General features: G+C 36.3%; 1 protein-coding gene across 1 annotated transcript in view; it reads right to left on the reverse strand.

The window, feature by feature from the left end:
• Window positions 1-17,005: 17,005 nt before the first annotated feature.
• BCHE (butyrylcholinesterase) overlaps window positions 17,006-19,388 on the reverse strand; it is an 89,038-nt gene continuing 86,655 nt past the window's right edge. Inside the window, exon 4 of the mRNA XM_019946301.3 lies at window positions 17,006-17,614. Within this exon, the coding sequence (XP_019801860.2) occupies window positions 17,490-17,614 (125 nt within the window). The 3' untranslated portion in view covers window positions 17,006-17,489. The remainder of the gene's footprint in view (window positions 17,615-19,388) is intronic.

Genomic DNA, 19,388 nt, shown 5'->3' on the forward strand with positions numbered 1-19,388 from the left:
ACTATTCCAATCTGACAAGTTATCACTAGTCAAGCCAGAAAATATAGTAATAGGGCCAGATTGACAAGATATCATTTGTCTAAAAAATTCCCTCATCCATAAAAACAATGTTTGATTTTCATTTATTGCCCTCAACCCACCAACCTGGGAAACTATTGAGAAAATAACGATAAGAAGATGAGCTTAATATGAGTCTATGCTCTTTTAAAATTAGTATCTAGATGCATTTGTCAGAATTCATTGAAAGGATACTAAGGGTTTATGCATTTAAGGTATATAAATTTTACCTCAACAGCAATAACAAAAAAGCACTAGAAATAAATATTGAACTCTGGTTAATAATATGCCTGTTGAGATATTTGTGGGACCATACTGATGTCTGTAACTTTGTTTGAAATGCATCAAAAAATAATATACATGAATCAATGGCTAGAGAGATGTGTAGATGAATATAGACAAATAGGTCTGTGATAAAGCAAATATAGTGAAATGTTAATTGCAGCACTGACATAGTATATATATGAATTTTTACAGAAAAGTTCTTTCAACTTTTTTGTATGTTTGAAAATTATCCCAATGAAATATTGGGAAAAAAACCCTAAATGAATCAGCACTTCCTCACATAATGCATTCTCAATTAGTATTTCTATACATTTGAGAATCTAGAACAATCTCTATGCCTACTACTTTAGATAGTATTTTACATTGGTTTAAGCTCATTTGCCTTTGGAGTTTCTAAGTTCAACATGTACCTTTCTCACTGATTACAGTGGGTCATCTTAAACATTCCTTTCAAGTTTTTAATTCCACAATGATGAGTTATGTATTTTTAAATACAAAAGAGCAAAATCTGAAAATATAAATTATCTGTATACTCACTATTCAGAGATATTTGGTGTATGTTCTTCTAGAATTTGTTTTAATAAATGTCCTTTTAAAAGTTGGAGAGACTAAAGCAAATATATGGGAAGTTTGCCATTTAATAGATCTGGCCAGAAACCCTGCCTTATAAAATCCGAATTTATCATTTCCCACCTGAAACTTGTCATGACAAATATTTGTTTTTATCCTTCAGTCCTTTCTCATTGACCTAGTCCACGGGTATTTTATGTTCTATTGATTTTCTCAGCTAGTACAGTATTCTACATGTAGTTCATAATACAATATTATTGGATTGTACTGTCTCAATAGCTTAAGTACTGAGATGTTTATCAAGTACTGCCTAATAGGCACCACTATGAATTATGCCACAAAAATAATATAAAGGGAGTAAAACTTATTTTAAAAAATAGCATTATGCCACAAAATAATATAAAAGGGGGCTTCCCTATTGGCGCAGTGGTTGAGAGTCCGCCTGCTGATGTAGGGGACACGAGTTCGTGCCCCGGTCCGGGAAGATCCCACATGCCGCGGAGCGGCTGGGCCCGTGAGCCATGGCCGCTGAGCCTGTGCTCCGCAATGGGAGAGGCCACAGCAGTGAGAGGCCTGCGTACCGCAAAAGAAAAAAATATATATATATATATTTATATATAAAGGGAGTAAAACTTATTTTAAAAAATATTAAACAGGTCATTTTGTTGAATGGTTAAGACAGGTAATTACCTTGAGCCCCAGTTCTAGAACCTTAACAGCTTCAAAGGAAGTAAAATAAGAAACTTGTAGCACTTCCTCCACTGCAGTCACGTGCTCAGTAAATCTAAGTGGGAATTGCTATTCGTATAATTTGCATATTATTTAAATTTGCATATTATTAGCATATTCACAGACTAAAATATGCTAAAAATGTCTGTACTTAAAAGAGGTTTCAATACTTTCCCATAAGTATTTTTTACATTATTGATATTTTTATTAAGCCCATTTTCATTGATAATGCAGCCCAACTTCAGCTTAGACAAGTTATGACACAGCAAAGTCTGAATTTTTTGATTTTCAGTAATTGAGATTTTGTTATTTAAGAATCTAAGATAATGAACCTCACTTAATGTTTTAGAGTCTTTGGGATGACATCATTCTTTTATCTCTATACTGGACTAGTGACTCTGGTACTTCATTCGTGTGTAATGCATCACTAAAAACAGTAAAATCTTTGTTCCTCAAATGATACAATATTATTTATGTTTTCTCTTTGAATTAAAGTTTTTCCATTTGTCACGAAACAGCTGTTACTAATCTGTTCAAATCGTTTGTATAATTCTCACTTTCCATCCATGTTTGCTATATTTTTTCAGTCAAAAAGAAGAAAAAATTATCGATTAATTTTGCTGTCTTCCTTATCTGACGGAATTTCCCTTCCAATTCCCCTTATGTGAGTCAACTGACATGTGGCAAATACCATCCTCACAGATGGATGGGTAATAGCAATTGCATAGTTGCTGAATTTTGCAACACAGGTGCTTGGATTGGCTCTGCTTGCCTGCCAGCAATATACAGATCTTGGCAGTCCCCACACAGTTGTAAAAAGAAGCAGAGGAAGAGCACATACTCATTCAGCTGGCACTCATCCTTTTCTGCACTGAGGCCCACAGTTGAGCCAGACTCACTGCTTTCATTGCCTCTTAGCCCCTGAATCACTGTCAGATTCTTGACCTAAATCTGAGACTTGCAAGGAAACCATTTTTGTTTAATTACAAATGTGCAAATTTAATATAGAAATAATGTGTTCCTTCGTGCAATACTTACTACCAACAAACGAGTGGGAACTGAGAAACTTGAAGAGTATTTTTTCTTCCTAATAAAAAATGGAATGTTTCTACAACAGAAATAAAAATACATTTAAAGTGAGGTTTTCTTTAATAAAAAAATCATATATTTGCTATTAGTTTTTAAATTAAACATTTGATTTTCCAAACATTCCTTGGTCCTATGTACTCGAAGATGTACCTAGAGAGAATGATTGCTATTTATATATGTGGGTGGGTCTAAAATACTACTTGTGAGCTGTTTTTCAGCATGAGAATGTAAGAAAATTTGTCTGTAGTGAGAATTTATGCACTGGGCAAGTTTCCAGGAATCTTAGTATAAATTAGAGACAGACTCACCCTTGAGGAACACATGGTAGAGTTGATGAAAATGTTAGTGTGATACCTTCTCCTAAAAAGAAGGAATAAAATGAAGTGATACTTGTGGGGGAGTGGCAGTTGTGCCTGATAAGGGCCAAGGAAAGCAATAGAAAGAAAATGATATATACTTGGGACTTACAGGATGTGTAATACTTCTTTGGGAAAGTGTGCAGATGTAGATAGTTTGGACAAAGGGAAATGGAAGAGTAGGTTTGTTTTGGTAAATGGGATTTACATAAGTTTATTAGGATTAACTAGAGATGTGGTTCCAGAGATCCTCTTGGATCAGAAATGAAGAAATAATAATTTTTCCTAAGGATTATAAGGTTTATTTAAACATAGGCAGTGTGAATGATATGTCAGAAAGAACACTTGATTTACACCCTCAACTAATGAACTGGCTCCACTTCTTGAGTTTCCTGATCTCAGCTGCCCCATCTCACCTCACCATAATACACTGAGTTAATCAAAACAAAAATCTTAGAGTCACTCTTAAGTCTTCCTTTTTCTTCATATCCCGTATTCAATCCATTAAAAAGCTCTGATGTTTTCACCTTCAAAGTGTATTCCACCTTCTCATCCAAACTTTCAAGCCATAATCTTTTCTTGTCTGTAGTATTTTAATAGCCTCCTTATTGGTCTCCCTGCTTCTGTTTGGGGCAACTTTCCCAAGAATCTTTGCCACACAGAAGTCACAATGGTCTTTCAAAATCTAAATCAGATCATGTCATTCCTCCACTTATTACTGTTCTAATAGCTCTCCATTGAATTTATAATAAAATGCAAAGTCCTAATGCTCTTATATGACCTTACACGATTCAACTTCATCTCCTGTGGCTCATGCTATTCTTTCTAAATTCTGATCTTTTCCTCAAACACAATAAGCTTATTATGGCCTTGGGGTCTTTGCACTAACCTAGAATGCTCTTCCTCAGACATCTGTGTGATGATCTCATTCTTGTTATTTTCATCTCAGATTTAGATCACTGACTTGGGGGTCCATTTGTGACCATTCAGCCTAAGTCATCCTCCAGGCATACGGTATCACAGTGCTCCTCTAAATAAGACCTTCTGAGTAGTTGGAAACATAGATAAGGAACTTGCAACAGAATGGAAATCAATGCACTGCTTCTTGAGGGAGAAAGTTTTGCTGTGTAGCAAAAAACAGTATCTTACGTATAAGAGTCATATTTGCTTTATTCAGAAACTGCAGAAGTGAGTATGGTGAACATTCTAAGAAAAAGTGGCTTTATCTTGATCAGAAAACAGACCTGATTATCTGACAAAGAATCTGCCTGGGCATGGTATTATGACATTTTTGCTTTTTGTTAACCTCCTCTTCTATCTTATCAACAGAAAAAGGGAGAAAGGGAATGTGTAGGGGTAACAGAAGGTCAAAGAAATTCTCTCTGGGTATGTTTGTTATTCAAATTTTGATGCTTCTTTTCCTTTATCTCTTAAGGGGGTGAAATGGCCTGGGTTTTGGGCAAGTCTTCACATCCATTTCATGTGTTCCAAAATCCCAGGATATAGGTACATTCTGATACTGATTGAAGCAAACTGTAAGTGCTCATTTTGGAAATTAAAGAGTATAAATTGTATTTTCATTTAAGGAGTCCTATTGGCTATATATATTTTTTTCCTGTAAAAGAATCAATGCCTTGTTTGAGATCCCAGAGTTCTGCACTGCGGAGCGTGGAAGAGCCATTTTGGCCTGGAAATGTTAAGGGCAGGTGTTACCAGTTATCCATAGACATTGAAGGACTTTAGTAAATTTCTTTGCCAAATGTATAATTTTGAATAACACTGCCTTCATGGATCCTCCAGAATGAGTTAGCAGCAAAATACTACTCTAAGTAATTGAAGGTGAAACCGAGTGAAGCCCTGTGGAGCTTCCAGGCACGGAGGCCCTTTTGTCCCCCATTTCTTACAGGCAAGACTCCAGCCTTCATGACCTTCCCTGAGTTCCAAAAGGTGGATTCAAGCAGTCACTAATCAAGGGGGATAGTGGCCAAGAAACCACCTGAGGCAAGAATGAAGGGACCAGAGAAGCTCATCAAGATTAGGAGACTAACCACCTGAGACGAGATTAAAGGAGTGCAGGCCCTACACACACCCTAATCTTGTCAGAGACTTCACCTTTGAATTATTGTTATAAAACCCCTCATCAAATCCTTTGGGGTTGGCACACATAGTTTTTCGAGGCAGAAACCCCTGGTGTGTCTCCCTTTACCTGGCAAAGTAATAAAGCTATCCTTTCCTACTTCACCTAAAACTCTGTCTCCGAGATTTGATTTGGCACCAGCGTACAGAGAGGTCGAGCTTTTGGTAACAAAGGTATTAACATGTTTGATATTGCAGAAAAATGCCTGTCAAAAGCAACAGTATGGGTATTCAGTTGTTGTTATATATTTTTTTCCCTGCAAATAATTTAACAGGTTTGGCTGCCTTTTTACAATTACATGTTATTATTTGTTTTGAATAGGTAATATATGCCCATGCTACAAAATATAAAAGGCACTCAAAGACAGAACATGACAAATAATTCTCAGTCTGACATTTCTATCACAGTCATCTAGTTCCTTCCCCAGAGGTATTCACTGCTATAGTACTTTTAAAACGTGTTCCCAGAGAGAATCTATATATATCTAAGCATAGATACCAAACATATTGCTTTTAAATAGAAATAATAATGTAACCGAAAGTGGGGTCCGGCTGCTCACCGCTCAAAACCTAATAAAGAGGCCAGGTTGGTGGAAAGGAAAGTTTTCTTTATTTTGGATGCCAGCAACCAGGGGGAGGGTGGACACCTGTCCAGAGGCCATCTTCCCCCCCTCCCCCGACAATCAGTGGGCAAGAGCTTTTATAGACAAAAGGAGGGGGCTACAGGCAGAAACAATACGGTCAGCTCTGACAGTCGTCTTGAAATTGGTCATCGGTGGTCTGACCAGTGTCAATTTGATTGTTTTGAGTACAGTTAATCTTCAGTTCCAGGGTTGGTTTGTTCCAATTTCTTTGAGGCCAGTTCTCAGAATTGTGGCAGCTTATGTCATGGCTACAGCCTGGTCATCACATAGTTGACTTCTTCCTCCTGCTGGGGGTTTTAGTATCTATAAGATGGCTCACAGGATATGGCTCAGAATATTATCTGTAGCCCTTGAGGAGGAACTAAAGGTCCTTGACTATGCTCAATGACTAAACTATTATTATTTGGTCTCTGACTGTTTTCCTTTGTTTCTGCATTTTCTCACTTGTCTGATTAAACTTATTCTTTGGATAAAGTTTTTCCACAGACAAAAGGCAGGCTGAGGACATGGCGGGGGGGCAAGGGCCATAGAGTCCTGCTCTGTTTCAATAACACATCTTTAATATTATTCACATTGATATCTTTCAATTAAAAGAATCTTTGAGATTTTTCCATATCAACACATAAGGAGTCAATTACCTATTCCAACTGCTGCATGGTATTCCATTTTCTGAATAAACCAAATTAGCTTTAACACCTTCCTATTAGTGGACATTTATGTTGTTTCCTAATCTTTCTCACAAAGAAGAAGTTTTTTAAAGTCTTGGAGAAGTCCTAGGATACTGTACTACTCTAACATTTTTTTCTCCCTGAGAAATAGTGCCCTTATTCAATTTATAGGCAAAAAGTTTGTATTTAACATACTTTTTTCCCTGAATTATATCATCAATTCTTTTTTGTCCTCCTGTTTCAGTTTTCACAGTTAGCAAGCTGATTGTGTTGTATCTCCTTCTTCAATCGTTCCTATTCATCTTTGTCTTTTTTTACTCCTGCTTTCCTTTTATCTTATTTTGTTTATTTTTCAATCCTGTCATATTGTCAGTGTGTTTTCAGCCAGGATCGTTCTCTTTTATGACGTTCTTAATGTGGGCTTCCTACCTGAGATTTTATTTTTTCCTCCTTCTGTCTTGTGCTTTGCTGACTCATGTGTTGTATCTCTGTTACTTATGATGTCTTTCCTGAATTCTTTTATCTCTGCTTTGAACTATTTGTTATATAATTACTTATTAAGATTTTTTAGTTTAATGACAATATATTTGGTCACAATTTTTATCTGCTCCAAGAATTGTTTTTTTCATAGTGGGTGTTTTTTGTCCATCCTTTATTTTCCTGATTTTTTTTTCTTTTGATTCTAGCATTTTCCTGTAAATCCTGTGCTGGTTTTGATCTTGGGTGGCCTTGGCCTGTATTGGCTTGAAGCAGGATGTTGGTTCCCAGCCAGAGATTGAAGTCGGGCCATGGCACTAGACTACTGGCTAGTGACAAGGCCCTGGCCCTGCATCTTTGTAGAAATGAATTCCCACAAAGACGGAAAGTAGTGAAACAAGTAAAGTGTTTATTAAGAGGAAAAAGAGTACATGTCAATAAGCACACGGGGTGAGCTCAGAGAGAGGTCTCGCTCTCATGGTAGTTTGAATCACTTATATGGGGCATTTCTTCTGGGTTTCCTTTGGCCGATCATCTTGCTTTGCCTGGTTCTGAGTCCGTATTTGGTATATCTCAGGGTCCTTCCCTGTGTGCATGCGCATCTCTTAGCCAAGACGGATTATAGTGAAGAGGCCTATGGGTAGGTTGACATCACTCCCTTTTGACCTCCAACAAGCCTTTCTGTGAATGTAGAGTCGAGAAGGTCTCCTTGACTTCAAGAATGAGATATATGTGGTCTCTGATCTGGGCAGGGCTCAGCTTCTCCTCCCTCCTGCTATTTTGGAGTATCTGTCCACAGGGGACAAACTCCAGCTGCTCAGCCTAGGGCCCATCTATCTCCTGCCTCAGTTTCGTAATTTCAATGAGTTCAGTTTTGGGACCAAGAATTTGCAGAAATTTTGCATGAGGCAAGAATTTTTCTTAGAACTTACTGAATTAGGTCATTATTTCCTTAGTTTATTACTGAAAAATATTATCATATTTAAAATACATTTTGATATTTAATTATGGCATCTACAATCTCTTAGCTTAGTGGTTCCCACTTGTTCATCTTGAGTGCTATTTTTTTAATTAATTAATTAATTTTTGGCTGCGTTGGGTCTTCATTGCTGCGTGCGGGCTTTCTCTAGTTGTGGCGAGCAGGGGCTACTCTTCATTGTGGTGCGCAGGCCTCTCATTGCTGTGGCTTCTTTTGTTGCAGAGCACAAGAGGCATGCAGGCTTCAGTAGTTGTGGCACGTGGGCTCAGTAGTTGTGGTTCACAGGCTCTAGAGTGCAGGCTCAGTAATTGTGGTGCACGGACTTAGTTGCTCCACGGTATGTGGGATCTTCCCGGACCAGGGCTTGAACCCGTGTCCCCTGCATTGGCAGGTGGATTCTTAACCACTACGCCACCAGGGAAGCCCTTGAATGCTATTTTAAAACAATAAAAAGAAGCAGCATTTGGTGAATTTACTATGCCCGAGCCACGAGTTGATTTATTCCATCTCAGAGTTACCGGCACCATGCCTCTTGACTTAATCGAAAAAAACATCTCAGTGAAAAATGAAGGAGTCTTTAAATGCTGCTGAACATATAGGCATACTATATAAGGTATATCTGACAGTTATTGAGCTTCTATTACAACAAAAATAAAATTACTGGTGGAAGTGCTACTCAAAATGAAAACTAGTGCTGTGATCCAGTAAAAATAATTTTACAGTTCTTGTGACTATTATTTGAAACATTTTCAGTAGTCTTTTCTACAGGACAATGAATACCAATAGTGTGATCATCAGTTGATATCACCATAGCTGAGTTATTTCTTCTTGAGTGATATATCTCTTTGAGTTTCTGATGTAAGATTTCTGACACACTGATTTACACGTTTTGAGGTTGTCATTTTTTTTTTCTTTTTCCAGCATAGAAATTTCTGCACAGATGTCACACATAATTCCAACCTATACCCCTTTACTTTTTTAGAATTAAAAAAAATTTTTTTTTTAATTCAGGTCAGGGCTTCCCTGGTGGCGCAGTGGTTGAGAGTCCACCTGCCGATGCAGGGGACACGGGTTCGTGCCCCGGTCCGGGAAGATCCCACATGCCGTGGAGCGGCTGGGCCCGTGAGCCATGGCCACTGAGCCTGCGCGTCCGGAGCCTGTGCTCCGCAACGGGAGAGGCCACAATAGTGAGAGGCTCGCGTACCGCAATAAAAAACACACAAACAAACAAACAAAAATTCAGGTCAGCAGCATTTAGACTCTAACATTTTAACTAATCATATTTCTAGTACTGAAGACTGAGCCAGACAAAGACCAAACGGACCTCTGAAGGTGAATACTGGTGTATCCCATTACCAAGCAAGGCTGAAAAAATGTAAAATAAAGCCAACAGGAAAAACGAATAATAAACTGAAATAGGGCATTTCTAAGGCAGTTTTCTGTCTATCACACCTATATTGGAGTGGAATCCAGATAAATATCCCTTCTGTGGAAGGGCCCTCCCCTAGAATTACCTCTTAGAACCTACCAGATATTGGATTTCCCCACTGATAAATTAAAATTATATTAAATATAATCTTTCTCCTCTTCCTTTGCCTGTATCTGGAGAACTAGACCAGCAATCCCCACCTATTTCTGCCAAAATTTATTTCAACATTTATTTCACATAACACTGTGTTAGACCTATGGAAAGATAATTCATCTGAAAGGATGAATTATCTTTCCATAGGTAAAGCTAGCCTGCTTTTGAAATTCTGCTAGTGCAGAAATAAAAGAAAATTTTAGAGTATTTATAAACATATAAAAATTTATTTTTGAAAGATCAAAGGAATTTTTATACTTATGAAATTGTAACAATGAATTATAAAGAGAGAATAAGTTGAAATAAGAAAAACTATATGAGATGCAAAAAATTACAAAATTTAATAAAAATAATTGTGGTAATAAAAATAATGGATTAGTTACAGAAGACAAATCTGGAAGCAAGAGCAAACACCAGAAGGAAATTTTCCCAAATCAGAGTATTTCTAAGGAAAGGAATAAAGAAAAATTAAAGTGAGGGTAAAGGGGGACAGATTAAGGTAATTTGACTCATGTATGATAGGACTATGGGAGGCAAGAACAGAGCAGACAGAGCAGAAATAACAGAAAGATATACACATGAAAACTTTCACTAAATTAAGGTGTATATTAGCTGGCAGATTGAAAGTAGCTTTGAAATCCTAGGAAAAATTATGTTAGATAAATAATACTTAGGTATATCTTGGTGAAATTTTATTTTATATATTAGTTTCTTATGGCTGCTGTAATACAGTAACACAAACTTAAGGTTTAAACAATGGAAATTTATTCTTTCACAGTTCTGGAGATTAGAAATTTGAAATCGGTTTCATTGTGTCAAAACCAAGATGTCAGCAGGGCCACCTTCCCTCCATAGGCTCCAGGGAAGAATTTGTTCTTTGGCTCTTCTACTTTTGGTGGCCGCTGGCATTCCTTGGCTTGTGGCTGCATCACTTTAAACTCTGCCTCTGTGGTTACATCGCCTTCTCTTCTGTGTGTCAAATCTCCCTCTGCCTCTCTCTTATAAGGATACATGTTATTGCATTTACTGCTCACCTAGATAATCCAATATTATCTACTTCTCTCAAGATCTTCAACTTACTCACTTATACAAAATTATTTTATGCAATATAAGGCAATTGTTACAAGTTCCAAGGATTAGAAAATGGCTGTCTTTTGGGCTTCCATTATTTAGTCTGTGAGTTATAAGTATGCTTGCATGTACGTGTAAATCTAGCAAACACCCAAACAAAAGATATAGATTATATGCATAAAAACAAAACTCTAGTTGCTCTTAGACTTTCATTCTGTAGAGAATTCTATGGAGTTGAGAAAAATATATTTAAATGGTGATATTATAAATTCAATGAAATAATCATTTACTTGTGAGGACACCAAAAGATTTTCTCAACTATAAAAAGGCTTGGTTTACTTCTCCTGAGGAAAAAATTGTGTTGAATTACAGATGAATGGGAGACGAATCAAGGTTAGAAACTTAAGGATAGGGAAGTCATTTTATAAAGGTCTGGCAATAAGCACAGACCTTTATAAAATTGACAGACTTAAACGTCAAATGAAGTCTCAGGGCTGGAGTGCTGGCTTGGCTCAGTCCAGATTTACACACAATCTCTAGGTAATTTTCAGTCCTATGACTTTATATACCATCTTTATGCTGTAAACAACTTAATTCATATCTCTAATTTAGACATCTCCCTACTACTCTACTCTCAGTTAACAAAGTGTTTCCTTGGTTTCTTTCTTAGAGACCACATAGGCATCTGAAACTTAGCATGCCCTGAACCAAACTCTTGTTTCTCTGTTTAGATCTGTTTCTCTATTTAGACCTACAGCTTTCCCTGTCTCAGAGCATGATAAATCCATTCAACCAGTTATTTAAGCAGAAAATCTTGTAAAAATCATTGTTTACTCCTATCTTTTGGCAAATCTTGTTGGCTATGGCTTAGAAATATAATAAATATAATACCTCTTACTTCTCGACAGGTACTAACTAAGCTCCAGCCATTCTTTTCTCTTGCTTGGAATAATTAAACAGCTTTCTTTATGCCCATTCTTGCCTTTGTATAGTCTAGCCTCCAAGGAACTAGAGTGTTCCTGCTAAAATAAAGGATGATCGTGACTATGTTACTCATCTGCTCAAAGCCCTGTGATGGCTTCCTATCTGCCCTTCTCCTCACTTCCCGCCCCATTTCCTACCACCTTCCTCTATTTCCTCCAGTAGTTTAGATCTCTTGCCTGTTCCCTAAACACAGTAAGTGAGAAGATCTCCCCAGGGCCTTCTCATTTGTTCCCTCTGCCTGAACTTAAGTGGGACAGTGTCCCCAAACATTCCACTATTCAATTTCTTTAGGTAGGATCCAAGCCAGACTCAATTTACTAAAACTGACATCCTTGGAGGGATAATGTAATGTGATAAATCAAATACTTTTCATTAAGACATTAGCATAGGATAGTTGGAATTTTTGTTCTTCCAAGGGATAGTGAGTCAAAAAGAGGTTGAAAAGATGATTGAAAGACACCCTAGAAAAAGAATGTTTTTTGGCATTGAAAAATATACATGAAAAAGTAGAATTCCATATAGCAGTGCCAACGAATGAATGATCAAGAACCTTAGGTGCTCTGGAATTCGAGGCATTCCTTTGTAGCCTTCAATCTACTCTAAGATAAGAAAATTGCTGCCTCTCTAACTGGCTGTAACACCAGATGACCTGAGAGGAAGGACATGGTATTCACTCTCTGTCTTTGAAAACTTCAAAAATCTTAAAAGAAGGACTAGTGTTCTGTTAGAATTCTCACTTAATATTTTGCACATGACTTCAAAGAGACAACTCCAAAGGAGATTATTAAAATTTTATCTTTCATGGTTATGTGAAACTGTTAATTCACTTACCAAAGAGAATATCATACACATATTTGGTTTAAAATTGAAATGCCACAGCAGATGTTAGCATTTGAGTTTTTCACTCACTTATTACCTTGCACAAAGATAGTAACTTCAGAATTAGCATATTACAATGTTGTAATACAATGATAGCACATTTCAACTAAAGAAAACCAGTAGAATATCTTTTAAGGCAGTGGGGGGAGGAAGAGTCCTCTTAGACTAAAACTAGAAAGTCCTCTTGTTTTGTGCCTGGGGCTATAGACTAAAGACTCATTTCCACTGGTGTGGTGAAAAATAACAACTAAACCAAGTTTTGTTCCTCCTGTGGAAACTGTCTTTAAGAAAAATAATATAAAATTACCTAGAGTGCCTTCAAAGGGGTCCTTGCAAGTAGGATTCCTGAAGTTTAAGCTATTCTTCATGATAAATTTTTTTCTGAGAAAATGCTATTTTTTGTTCCCAAAGGCCTAACAGCATAATGAAATTTGCATTATAGATGTATAGGCAAATCTTTTATTTCACCAGTGACTCCTAGACCACTGTACAAGAATCTGTATCTAATTTATTTTTTCTTTTCTTTTTTTTTTTTTTTTGCATTCATGAAAAAGAAAAGGAAAGAGGAGAGGAAAGAAGAGAAAAAAAGAAAAAACATCCTACACATAAAATGGGGGAATCCATTTGTTTACAGCCATTCTATCAGGAAAAGAGTATGCCCATGAAAATTTAAATTTGATGTGGAAGGGAAGAAAAAAAATACTATGGAACATTAAGAAATGCTAAAAATGAAAAATTCCAAAAACTTGAGATTAACACGAGAATGAAAATTACCATCTGCTTAAAGTGTAAAAGATATTATAAAAAATACTAAAAAATAGATAGTCAACACCTCATAAATTCAAGTTTTACTGCCCTCTTCACTAGGGAATCACTCTTTCAGAGGAATATCTGCTGCAAGAAAACATTTGTATTTTCCTGATATGATATTGGTAGTAGAATATTAATATAAATGTGAATGTGCCCTAGGCACTTTAAGAAGTGTTGAATTTTGGTTTAGGCTATGAAAGCAAATAGTGCACTGAACAAAGTTCAACAGTCAAGAAAGAATTTATATAAGACTACTGCAATAGGGGAGAGAGACTGAACTCAACTCCCCTGAAATAAAAGATGTGAATGTTTCTAAGTTTTGAGGTGAGCTAGTGAAAAAGTACTGGAGGACTTTGGGGGAGGGTTGACCAGTGGGATGTGTCAAGCTTGTAGAGTTATCCTACAGTTTGAAATGTTTTCTTCTGGGATTAAGCCATCTGTGGCTGGTAACTGGCTCCCAAAATAGTTAGGCTCCTACCTTCCCATCAAGACTGAGAGATGGAGGCACTATCTCTTATAATGTTTAATTGCAAAGTAATAGTTCCCAGATCCTTGAGAAAGACATTTCCTGGGTAGTAAAACTGGCAAGAGGTCAAGAGGCTGGGAGATTTATATACATTTCAAAGGAACAGAGAAAGAATTTACAATTGCAATATTTCTGAAGCAAATTCTCTAAGAAACTGGAAGTCAGAGGCCCACAGCTGGGAAGAAATCTGTCTAAAAGTTAGTCAAGCTGAGGGGAACAGTAAGGCTATCTTGGTCAAGGCAATGGCTTTGAATTTATATTCCAGGTTGTATTAAGTATACTAGTAACCCTCCCTTTGGTTAAAATTGGGAGTGGCTATCCTAGATAGATGATAGATAGACAGACAGATGATAGATGATAGATAGATAGATAGATCGATAGATGATAGATAGATGATAGATCATTCTCTTCATATATTCACTTCAAGGATTATAGAATGCTTAACACTGTTACATACATTTTTATAGTTTATTATCCAGAGACTTCTTTGATAAGTTTCCTCCCCTTTTCTCCCTGAACCATTGAAAGAAATCAAAAACAATTAAAACAGAATGGAAGGTCTCACTTCAGAAAAACAAGGTAATACAGTAATTACCTCAAGCAAAAGACTTCTGCAAATTCTTCTGAGGAGAAAAAAAAAACTCTTAGTACTCACCTACCTAGTTTAATAATCATTAAGTAATTAATCCCTAACAACATCTCTTTTTGAGCCTGGCAAGAATGATTATTTATCCATATTTTTGAGATTGCATAAGACAGTCAATACTCTTTACATGAAAAGTGCAATGGAAAATGGGAATTAAAGTTCTGATTCCTATCTTGAATCTGAATTACTATTACTAATTATTGTCAAGTGAAAAAATTCTGGTTTCGCTCAAACCAAATGATGATCTTCTGTAATAACTGCAGTTACATAAAACACTGTAAAATATTGTATGTATTTTAGGTACTCTTTCTAATTTTTCAAACATACCTCTCAAAGCATATATTTATGGTAAAAATGACATCCTGAAAAGATAACTTTCTGGTGTGGAGGTCATAGAAAACAAGTGTGCATGCCAAATTTATTTTACACATTCAGTAATATCTGTTACAGTTCCTTGTTCAGAGAAAAACAATTAGGTCCTCAGATATCAATATCAAGCACATTTCTTTCTCCTGCCAAACTGCAAGGTTTTTGTTTGTTTGTTTGTTTTGTTTGTTTGTTTTTGCGGTACGCGGGCCTCTCACTGTTATGGCCTCTCCTGTTGCGGAGCACGGGCTCCGGACGTGCAGGCTCAGCGGCCATGGCTCACGGGCCCAGCCGCTCTGTGGCATGTGGGATCTTCCCAGACTGGGGCACGAACCCGTGTCCCCTGCATCGGCAGGTGGACTCTCAACCACTGCACCACCAGGGAAGCCCTTCTTCTACTTTTTTAATGCTTCTTCCTGGCTCTCTGAGGATTCACAGTGCAATTTTCCTGCTACACAAAGGAACTGAACTTGGCTGTATCTCATCCTCCCATCCATTCACTCAACAAGCACCTACACAGTGTGATGGCACTTTGCAAGTAGTTCCCAGCTGTGAATCTAGAGATGAATCTCACAATATCAAGGCACTGACAATTAACTGCCTTGGAAATTTGGGTTTTTTCACTTTTCAGAGTAACTATAAAGGATTAAACCAGGCCAAGAAAATGGGCAATGTCTGGAGAAGAAAACAGCCTTTGTTTTTTTTTTTTTTTTTGGTGAGATAAATGAGTTTTTGTGTTGTGTGTGCATGGTTATTTGTGTTAGCATTCACTTCTAAAATCACTGTCACTCCTACTGCTTTATTATCGTCTCATCAATTGATAGCTCTAATGATGAGATTTCAGACCAGGGATAAAGACAGAGTAAAGCAAAATAAACTCATGGATAAAAGCTTCAGAGTAAGTCAAGAGGTATTCTAGTTAAAATTCAAGAATGAAGCAATTGGTTGTCCAAGGTAGGACAAAGTGGTCCATGGGATCTTTTCATATGACTGGATTTGTCATATGAGGGAGGTTACAGGTATTCTACAAACATTAGTTATGTTTTCCTCATTATTGCTCTCATTAAGAGAACTTTTAAAGGGTCTTTAATGCTGTTGAACAGGCATCATCCAGTTATTTCATATGTAAGAGGGTTCTACATAAAAAGGAGGCTCAAGTGATTCAGAAAACATAATAGATCCTATGAGAATGGTACCTGAAATGAAGATGGTGGTGTAGAATGGAAAGCCAGATAATTTGTCTATCCTGTGTGGTTTTTTTCTTCATCTCAGGATGAAGGAAGAAATATAAAGCGAAATGTCTGTTTACAGCAGCACTGAAATGAACTAACTTGGCTTGTATAACAACTCTCTTTAATCAGCTGAATTTGATAAAATGCCATGATCTTTGAGTGACAATTTGATGAGGATGGCAGACCTATGTTGGATCTAACTATAGACATATTTATGACCAATGAATAATGAAACTGCGTTAACCAACAGTCTACAGACCAATAGATTCACTTTATCCTATCCTGAGTGCTAGTTTTCAATGTTTAATTAGCATAATCAATAGTATTGCCCTTTCCTGGGATTTAGAATCCCCTGACTTCTCCCCTTTAGTGAAAGACAGTGAATTTATTCATGGGATGTGTTCTCTTGCCATTCAAGTTAGTAAATGTAACTTTGTAATTTTTTAAATTATTAAAACAATATAGTTGGTCTGCAGAAAGTGTAATCATTTCTTTTTTGGAATTGAACAACTTCTCTACTAAAATCCTGACATTCCTGGGTCCAGCCAAGGGTTCCCTTATTCTAGATGGTACATGACTTCTGAAATTGTTCATTTAGACTTCTGCTCATCCACATTTTTTAATTTTTGAGTTACCGGAAGAGTAATTTACATGTGGGCATGTTTGAGGAGAGTTGGGGAGTGGGGAGGTGAGGAAAAAAAGAGTTGAAAGAATGAGGAATATAATTTGAGGACTCCAAGCATACATATTTTTAAAAATACAAAATATAAATAATTATATTCTTTTACATTTTGTCTCTTGGTAGTAACATTTTGTTTCTATCATAAGGTGTTTCCAAGTGGCCAAGTCTGTTATTTTAAGATTCTCTTAAATATATAAATTCTCTTGCCTTTATATAAAAAAAAATCAAAGCAGCCAATTATTTTCTGTTTGTTTTAATATATCATATTAACATTAAATGCATAAATTAATTAAAGGAAGAAATATTGTAAATTATAGTATCTAATGTTTCAAGACCTTATCCATTTTTAAAAGATACCTTTTGTGAGTGGTAATAAAAATAAAGTTGAGACTGGAAAAAGAACACAGATACTTCTTAGGGAAAAAAAAAACATCTTAAAGTTATTCAGGAAAGAGAGTTTGAAGCTGCAAATTGTTTTAATATGCATATAATTAATTGTGAAACTTTATAATGTGAAATTTAATTAAACTTGTTCTAGCTATTTAGGTTTTGAAATGTTAGGTACAATAATAAGTGAAAGATGTGAGAAATCGTTATTATCCTTCTGGCATTTTTGTTTCAGCTATATAGTAGCTTTCTTACCAGGTGTGTAAGAGAGCCACAGATATTTTTGCCTTGATCTACAGGAAGAAGAATGTTCTATAAAGGGTAAATCTATTAATTAGAGACCTGCACAGCTTTCTTTCTTGCTAGTGTAGTCATTAAATTGATTTTTCCAGTCCATCATGTAATTGTTCCACCGATGGAATCCTGCTTTCCATTCTCGTTCTGCTTCATCAATATTTCCTGTAAAACATGGAATGAGTTGTATTAATCTAAATTTTAATCTCTGTTTACGTTCATTGAAAAATAATTTTGATTGCAGATGCCGTTTTCTCCAAGTACACTGTACAGCGATGTTTATTTTTTGTTTTTGTTTTTTTTGTTTCTTTGCGGTCTGCGGGCCTCTCACTGCTGCGGCCTCTCCCATTGTGGAGCACAGGCCCCGGACGCGCAGGCTCAGCGGCCATGGCTCACGGGCCCAGCCGCTCCGCGGCATGTGGGATCTTCCCGGACCGGGGCACGAACCGGCCTCCCCTGCATCGGCAGGCGGACTCTCAACCACTGCGCCACCAGGGAAACCCTACAGCGATGTTTTATTCATTATTTATTATCAACTTCTCTCACTACCTGAAAAGATTTTAATTGAATTTTATATATTATATGAAAATGCAAATAATATATATGTACAAAATATATATAACATAAATGCAAAAAAATCCATTCATGTATTATGTCAAATTATGTTACATTACATATATTTGCTTTAGTTTCTGGGAAGATGCATAAATATTATTCTTCTCTTGACTCCTAGGCATAGCAAAAATCTCATTTAATGCATCTCATTTACATATATAATTATATAGTGAGTATTATTTCTAATTTAAATGTTTATATATGAATATTTATTAATGCGTAAGGAGAACTTTGTAATTGGCATTCTGTATAGATTCTACACTCATCATATATCAATATATTTTAACTCCAAACAATGCCTGGTCATTGAAAGCAACTTATTGAAACTATTGTACTATATGATAGAAGTTTATTAATTGCTTTGCAAATTAGAAGGATGATTAAGAAAATCTCCAGCAATTTGCAAAGTATATGTATGTGTCAGGGGAGAGGAGTGTTTATACCAGAAATAATGTGAGACAATGAATCGAAAAGGGTTTATGTACTACAAAAACCTTGAAATCTTGATTTATTTGAAAGTGTATTATATTAAAGAATAAAGTCTGTGAACAACAGAAAATCTTAAATTACAAACTTTTAAAACCGTATATTTATGTTCGTAATATAAATAGATATAATAAAGCTAGAAGATAGTTTATTTAAATCTATAGGTATTTTATACGTTTGTAGTTCTTTTACTTTTTAAACTTTTAGGATGCTGAGCTATAGTCATTGAATTAAAAACAAAATTTTAAGTGATTTCAACTATTGTGAAAATAAGAACTGACAATTTTTTTTTTTTTTAAAGAAGATGTTGGGGGTAGTAGTTTATTAATTAATTTATTTATTTTTGCTGTGTTGGGTCTTCGTGTCTGTGCGAGGGCTTTGTCTAGTTGTGGCAAGCAGGGGCCACTCTTCATCGTGGTGTGTGGGTCTCTCACTATTGCGGTCTCTCTTGTTGCGGAGCACAGGCTCCAGACGCGCAGGCTCAGTAGTTGTGGCTCACAGGCCTTGTTGCTCCGTGGCATGTGGGATCCTCCCAGACCAGGGCTCGAACCTGTGTCCCCTGCATTAGCAGGCAGATTCTCAACCACTGCGCCACCAGGGAAGCCCGGGAACTGACAATTTTTTAATGTATACTTTTCAGTTAGGAATTTTCTAAAATTATAAATTTGTAGGATGTTAATTTGGAGAAGAAAGTTCATGTGATCTCATACTACATTATAATGTATATGAAAAAGTGCCTTCACTCATGTTATCACAATGGAGCACATTCAGTGATTTGTTTTTAGTTTATATGAAAATCAAAATATTTAAAACATTTGTACAGCCATTAAGAGATCCC

Source organism: Tursiops truncatus, chromosome 4 (genome assembly GCF_011762595.2).
Source record: "Tursiops truncatus isolate mTurTru1 chromosome 4, mTurTru1.mat.Y, whole genome shotgun sequence".
Taxonomy (NCBI): domain Eukaryota; kingdom Metazoa; phylum Chordata; class Mammalia; order Artiodactyla; family Delphinidae; genus Tursiops; species Tursiops truncatus.